The sequence below is a fragment of the Priapulus caudatus genome, unplaced genomic scaffold (assembly GCF_000485595.1).
Source record: "Priapulus caudatus unplaced genomic scaffold, Priapulus_caudatus-5.0.1 Scaffold12, whole genome shotgun sequence".
Taxonomy (NCBI): domain Eukaryota; kingdom Metazoa; phylum Priapulida; class Priapulimorpha; order Priapulimorphida; family Priapulidae; genus Priapulus; species Priapulus caudatus.
Window position 1 is genome coordinate 631,420 of NW_014577073.1, and position 7,982 is coordinate 639,401.

At 41.4% G+C, this 7,982-nt stretch overlaps 1 protein-coding gene across 1 annotated transcript; it reads right to left on the reverse strand.

Moving 5' to 3' along the window:
* Positions 1-3,674: 3,674 nt before the first annotated feature.
* On the reverse strand, positions 3,675-4,491 carry LOC106807882. The gene is made up of 2 exons (XM_014810378.1): positions 4,234-4,491; positions 3,675-4,019 (listed from the first exon to the last, which is right to left on the reverse strand). Exons 1-2 carry the CDS (start codon positions 4,489-4,491, stop codon positions 3,675-3,677), a joined length of 603 nt encoding a protein of 200 aa, XP_014665864.1.
* Positions 4,492-7,982: the final 3,491 nt, after the last annotated feature.

Below are 7,982 nucleotides of genomic sequence, written 5' to 3' on the forward strand. Positions count from 1 at the left end.
GCAATGATTCAACAAAATGCTACATAAATTACAAACATCACACATTTGAAATCAGTAATTAAATGATAGAATGACTTAACAACACATATGTAACGTGACGACTAGTATATGAATTATACACACGCACTAATAATTTCTCTACCTATAAGTTTGCTTCTAACTGATTTCTGGATGGTTGATGTTTGGCTCAATTCCTTTGGCACAAGTCGTTTCTTCTTTCTGAGGACTGGGACAACTGTCACATCAGATTCTGGACGGCTCCTTTTTTTCAGTTTATACACCGGTGTGCTAGTCCTAAAACAGGCACATACAAAAATATTTTACATATAGTAATGCGTCTCTACAGATTTTTTAAGATAATATTAATGAAAATGTCATTGTTTAAACCAGACAAACTGAGACTTTTACATATCTTTCTTCTTGATGGATATAACCAGGAGTGAATAATAGAGATATAATAATAATAATAATAATAATAATAATAATAATAGTCTCTATTATTCACTCCTGATATAATTATACAGAGATAGATCTAGCTTTCAGGAGACGGGGGCGATATTTGAGTGAGGGCGTACCGAAGGCATGCGGTGCTAGAGTGGTCCGATATCATGCCCCCCCTCCCGCCTGGAAAATTTAGACAGCTGTGTGGTCGCAGAGGAAGTCCCCATGCAGTTTCTATCAACCCAACAGAGTGACTTTTTATTTTTGGCTCCATTTTACTAGCATCATAGCATTAATCAGTGGCTGAACGGGTTTCAACCCCGCCCCAACCCCCCTCTATATCCACCACTGATATATGTAAATTACAAGACCCACAATGCTGAAATAATGGTGAAGCCTGTCAAGTAAATCTTACCGTTGTGGGGATGTAAGAACAGAAACGCTTCCGTCCTCGCAATAATCAAAGATGCGGCTCCCTTCCGTGTTGCATGTGGTGCTGCTATGGCATGCCTCGTTAGCCTCCTCGCTATGTATTGTGAGAGCTCATTGTTCTCTTCATCATTTTCATCATCAACAGCATTCTGGTCGAAGTCAGCCAGTTCTTGATGAACTATTATTTCATCACGGTTGTTCAATTCACGTTTCAAGATGTCAAGGAAGCCTGCCTTCGAGTTGTCTGCCGAAAGTCGCTGGCAAAGGCCATTCTTGTTTTTCACGAAATTTGCCACATCAAGTGTTCTGGCGAATGATTCGAAGACTGGAAAGTAAACTACAAAAGAAATAATGAGCTACTACACAGACAGTATAATTACATAATCTTCTTATAATTATAATTATATTGTGACTGGTATCATTTATCTGCATATTGAATCAAGATACATTGTATATTTGTAGCTGAAGTAAATCCTAAACGTAGTTTAGTTGGGTTGCATTATAAGCAGTTTACAAAAGACGGCAATCCCACGGGCGCTCGTGTCTAGGGACCCATCACCAATTAAACAGGACAATAATTAAGGATACGTTTAGGGTTACGGACGGGTAACACTGTAAACGGCATTGCAACATAACTGCTCATCAAATTCAATCTAATATTCATTACATAAGAGACATGTCTCTCTACGCTCTCGATGAACAGAATTTTTTACATAAAATTTCTGTGTGTGTGTGTGTGTGTGTGTGTGTGTGTGTGTGTGTGTGTGTGTGTGTGTGTGTGTATGTACGTGCGTGCCTGCGCTTGTGCCAGCGTGCGTGCCTGTGTGTGTGCGTGCGTGCCTGCGTGCCGCTCCGTGCATGTGTGCGTGCGTGCGTGCGCGTTTGGGTGCACGTTCGCGTGTGCCAGTGCCAGTGGATGCACACATACCCACGCGTGCGCACTATAGATACAATTCCGCTTTATTCACATTGACGCCGGCCGTGTACGAGCAACGAAAATGGTGAAGCGTGCTGCCAGCTTTAGTCACTTCCTTTGGGCGACAGGTCGCCGACGTGTCCGCGCCCTATCCCCCCGGGGGGCACTCCCATTGTTAAAGGTACTGGGGACGTGCCGCTGTACAGGGTATATTTTCCGAACATCATTATTGGCACAGGGTATATTTTCCGAACATCATTATTGGCACAGGGTATATTTTCCGAACATCATTATTGGCACAAGGTTATCTAGATACCCACTCATCAAGCTGATATTGGCAAAACAATATTGGGCCAATATCACCAGGCCAAAATTGGACCAATATAGGCAGATATTGGTCCAATATCGGCCCAATATTGGCAAAACAATATTGGGCCAATATCACCAGGGTAATATTGGACCAATATCTGCCTATATTGACAGGAGGACAGGACATACCCGAAGTGTGCAATATTGCAACAGGGTATACTTTTTAGTGCAGTATATTGGGACAGGGTGTATAAAAGGGCGCAAAGCGGGTTGCGACAGGGTCAGGTTTTCAAGGTCCCCGAGGCACCCTCTTACCCAGTTCCGAGGCGAGTGCCCCCCCCCGTGCCCTATCCCTGCACATTGGTATGGCAATGGATCTTCAGCAGAGCAGTGCCACCACATTGAAGTAACGAGAGTGCATTTTTCGATGCTTACCTTCTCTAGGCATTCCACCCTCTAAATTAAATGCTTAAAGTCGGCCCTAAGTCATTTCCTTTAGGCAACTGGTCGCCGACGTGTCCGCGCCCTATCCCTGTACATTGGTATAGCAAGGGACCTTCGGCAGCGCAGTGCCATCATATTGAAGTAGCGAGGGTGCATTTTTCGATGCGCACCTTCTCTAGGCATGCCACCCTCTAAATTAAATGCTTAACGTTGGCACTAAGTCATTTTCTTTGGGCGACAGGTCGCCGACGTGTCAGCGCCCTATCCCTGTACATTGGTATAGCAAGGGATTTTCGGCAGAGCAGTGCCATCATATTGAAGTAGCGTGGGTGCATTTTTTGATGCGCACCTTCTCTAGGCATGCCACCTTCTAAATTAAATGCTTAACGTCGGCACTAAGTCATTTCCTTTGGGCGACAGGTCGTCACCGACGTGTCAGCGCCCTATCCCTGTACATTGGTATAGCAAGGAACCTTCGGCATTTTGTTCCCATTATACTTGCCACATCGACAAATGTTTTCGAATTCATCCTATCTAGATTTGAGCTACCGCTACGTCTTTGAATCTCACCGAATGTTCCACTGAATTTATTATCTACCCTGTCTCTCTATTACATTGACATATGCTCAACTTTTCAGATTTCCCTCAGGGTAGGTAAATTAATGTATTTGCTGCATCTCTTTTCGTGCAACTCTGTTGCGTGTTGAAATAATCAATATATGTATTTGAAAAGGTATTTTGCATATATCATTGCGCACGTATTTCTTCTTTTGTTGGCCGACAATTTTTATTAGGAACGTGTCTAAAGTTATATAATGGCTATAAATAGAGAAATGTAGTTCACGTCATAGGATTTCGTGTTACAAATATTTTCCTAGATACGATATGTCTGTAACGTGCGGTATGATTGTAGTTAGAACATTTTGTGTCAATTATAATAATTGCAGTCGGCAATGTTAGATAGCCTATATATATTTTCTCTTGAAATATCTGAGAACAGAATTTGTACCACGTCACACGGAGTTAATAATTAAAGCTCAAGGCCCTGCTTTATTCACACCAAAATCAAAACACGAAAAACTCGGTGAATTGTGTACATCAACTGTCATTTTCCACTGTGAAATAGTAATTTTTAGATATATGATGCCTCTGGCGGGTCGACGATCACAAGTGCTGCTCCTTCAAATGATCTGAACGTTGTAACTATTTGAGCAGTCCCAACCTCGGTTGCGTCACCTTCGAGTACGACACCCGTAGCATTGTTGAATGATATGACATCCTCGCCGCAGGATGGTCCAACCCATTGGTTTGTCGTTGCAGACATCACGTAGCGGGAAAACTCGTCTGGGGTTTTATTTCTGAACGAGCAGTCCCGGAAAGCAAGCAGAGAGTCCCTACAGGTGAGAGTAGGGAACTCTCTGCATGCTTCTTCCCACGTTCGTATCTTCAGTAGTTGTAACAACTTCACCTGAATTATCTGTTAAAATACAGCACAACAACTCTTCACAATACGTGTATAAACGTAAGTTCTAAATGATTTTAAGTGACGTGAGTCTTAAAAATGATATATAAAGACTGAAACAAGGTAGACATGGAGAAAACCAAAAAACACACATTAACAGACTAATCAAAATCTACAAATAATTAACAGCCTTTAATTTCAGTCAATTTCTAGTATTTAAACAACCAACCTGCAGCTTCTTTATTGTTTCTGTTTCTTTCGTCATCTGCTTGATGGTCATTTCCCCATTCTTTACTTCTTCCCAGATGTCTCTCATCGCACCTTCATCCAATCCTAGAACAAATCTAAAGGTGCTGAACGGGATGTCTCTCTTGGTCTCCAAACCAGTTACCTCTTTCTGACCGCTCAGTTTCCCTTCTTCGTACATTTCCATAGCCTCGTCGAAAACTTGAAACGTTTCGTTCGACATGCACGCAAGGTATGTCATAATGTCTAACGCATGCCCTTTCTATATAACAAATAATGGAATATAGAAACAATCAGCATTGCATTTGTTTATTAAAATTGACGGCTTACATATTCCAATATTACGCAGGTATTTACTTGATCATTATTTGAAAATTAGCAGGAACCGCTAAGAATCTTTACAGCACAGAATATAACACATCGTGCTCTACTATGACTAACTATGAATGTACCCAAATGAGCCAATTGTTGCACCAAACGTCATCATATAGTTCATTTCATACCTTTTCATTCAGTATTGTTCGGCAGCACTCCTTCCAACTCAAATAACTGTCTCGCCCCCCTGACGTGCGCTGTTCTATTTGCCATGTATGACAGAATCTAACCTAAAAAAATAACACATGACATGATATAGATATTAAAACAGTGTTTGAGAGTTGTTGCATACAAGCTTAAAATTTACTATTGTGTTTATTTACTGTATGTGATACTCGGGTACTTATCTATACGTTTTTTGTTGTTGCTTTATTAATGAAATGTTGGCTTTAGTACATTACGTATGTGATGCTCAGATTTTTATAATACCTTGTCAAGGAACGTCATTTTATGGCGATTCCCTCCGGTCTGGTTATGTCTGTTGGCTAACCACATGGACTCTACAGATGTCAACGCTCCATAAACCACGCAGAATAGTTTATTGTAATTGTCCCCATCAGCCGCGTTTATTTCTCTCGCCGCTGTTACCAGGTGCTGGCCTCCAATCACTTGATAGCTGTAGCCATTGACCTACAAATATGGGATCGCATACGTTTTCACAAATAATGATACTAAATATAAAATACATTTCAATTCGTTTTATCAATGCAATTTATTTACTGCTATCTAAACTGGTTTTTCCACCTGCTTTGTTGCGACAAACGTGTTACCTGCATGAACTCAATTGACTTATTGGAGTAGAACACAGCAGTGGTATAGCATAGTACACACACGGTTGTTCAATTCAACGTTTCAAGAGTAAAGGAAGCCTTGCCTTCGAGTGTTGCCGAAAGTCGCTGGAAAGGCCCAATTCTTGTTTTTCAAGCGAATTTGCCACATCAAGTGTTCTTGCGAATGATTCGAAGACTGGAAAGTAAACTAACAAAGAAAATAATGAGCGCTACTAGCACAGACAAGTAATACATTACATAATCTCTTATAATTATAATTATAATATTGTGACTCGTATCATTTATCTGCATATTGAATCAAGATACATTGTATATTTGTAGTGGCTGAAAGTAAATCCTAAACGTAAGTTTACGTTGGTTGCATTATAAGCAGTTACAAAAGAACGCAATCCACACGGCGGCTCGTGATCTAGGGACCCATCCCCATTAAACAGGACAATAAATTAAGGATACTGTTTAAGGGTTAGACAGGTAACACTGTAAACGGCATTGCCAACATAACTGCTCCATCAAAAATTCAATCTAACTATTCATTACATAAGAGACATGTCTCTCTACGCTCTCGATGAAACAGAATTTTTTACATAAAATTTCTGTGTGTGTTGTGTAATATATTGTAGTGTGATCGTAATTCGTTAGCTCGCTGGCACTGTGTATTACTGCGTGCCTGCCGCTTGTGCCACGTGCGTGCCTGATAGATGTAGGGAATGTAGTGCGTGCCGCATCCGTGCATGTGTGCTGCGTGCGTGCGCATTGGGTGCACGTCGCGTGTGCCAGTGCCAGTGGATGAATACCCACCGTGCGCACCTATAAGAAATACAATTCCGCTTTAATTCACATTGAACGGCCGGCCGTGTACGAGCAACGAAAAAATGGTGAAGGCCGTGCTGGCCAGCTTTAGTCCTTCCTTTGGCGACAGGTCCGCCGACCGTTTGTCCGCGCCCTATCCCCCCGGGGGGCCTCCATTTGATTAAGGTACTGGAGGACGTGCGCTGTAAACAGGTTAATTTTTTCGAATTATATATTGCACAGGGTATATTTCCGGAACATCATTATGGCACAAGTATCTAGATACCCACTCATCAAGCTGATATTGCAAACAATATTGGGCCAATCTGCACCCAAGGCCTAAAATTGGACCCAATATAGGCAGATATTGGTCGCAATATCGCCCAATATTGGCAAAACAATAATTGGGCCGCGGGCTAAAATATCACCCAGGGTAATATTGGACCAATATCTGCCTAATTGACAGAGGACAGGACATACCCGAAAGTGTGCCAATATTGCAAACAAGGGTAATACTTTTTAGTGCAGTTAAAATTATTGGGACAAGGTGTATAAAAGGGCGCAAAGCGGTTGCGACAGGGTCAGGTTTCCAGGTCCGCCCGAGGCACCTCTTCTTACCCAGTTCCGAGGCGAGTGCCCCCCGTGCCCTATCCCTGCACATTGGTATGGCAATGACTTCACGGCAGAGCAGTGCCACCACATTGAAGTAACGAGAGTGCATTTTTCGATGCTACCTCTCTAGCATTCCACCGCTCTTAAATTGAAATGCTTAAAGTCGGCCCTAAAGTCATTTCCTTTGCAAACTGGTGCGCCGACGTTTCCGCGCCTTATCCCTGTACATTGGTATAGCAAGGGACCTTCGGCAGCGGCAGTGCGCATGCATATTTGAAAGTAGCGAGGTCATTTTTCGAAATGCGCACCTTCTCTAGGCATGCCAACCTCTAAATTCAATGGCTTAACGTTGGCACTAAGTCATTTTTCTTTGGGCGACAGAGTCGCCGAGTGTCAGCGCCTATCCGCTGTTACATTGGTATAGCAAGAACCTTCGGCATTTTGTTCCCATTATACTTGCCGAGCAAGTCGACAAATTTTTCGAATTCATCTATCTAGATTGAGCTAGCCGCTAACGCTCTTTGAATCTCACTGAATGTTCGCACTGGATTTATTATCATACCCTGTCTCTCTATTACATTGACATATTGCTCACTTTCAGAATTTCCCTCAGGGTAGGTACAATTAAATGTATTTCTGCATCTCTTTTCGTCTGGCAAGCTCTGTTTGCGTGTGAAAATAATCAAAATATGTATTTTGAAAAGGTATTTTTTTCATATATCATTGCGCCAACGTATTTCTTCTTTTGTTGGCCGACATATTTTATTAGGACGTTCTAAGTTATATATGCTATAAATGGAGAAATGTAAGTTTCATTAGGATTCGTGTTAGCAAATATTTGTCTAGATACGATATGTCTGTAACGTGGGCGTATGATTGTAGTTAGAACATTTTGTGTCATTATATATAATTGCAGTCCGCAATGTTAGATAGCCTATATATATATATATATATATATATATATATGATATTTATATAAATAACATATATTTAAAAAAAAATATCTACTATATATATTATAACCGTAAAAACAGGACAGCAGTAATGATCCTAATTTTCGTAATTGTGTCTTTTATTCCGGTTTCTTTTTGTTAAACAGGAAATGAAAACTACGGCGCATTATGGAATATAAATGCCGATGCGATGCGCCGCGCTGTATGTATGT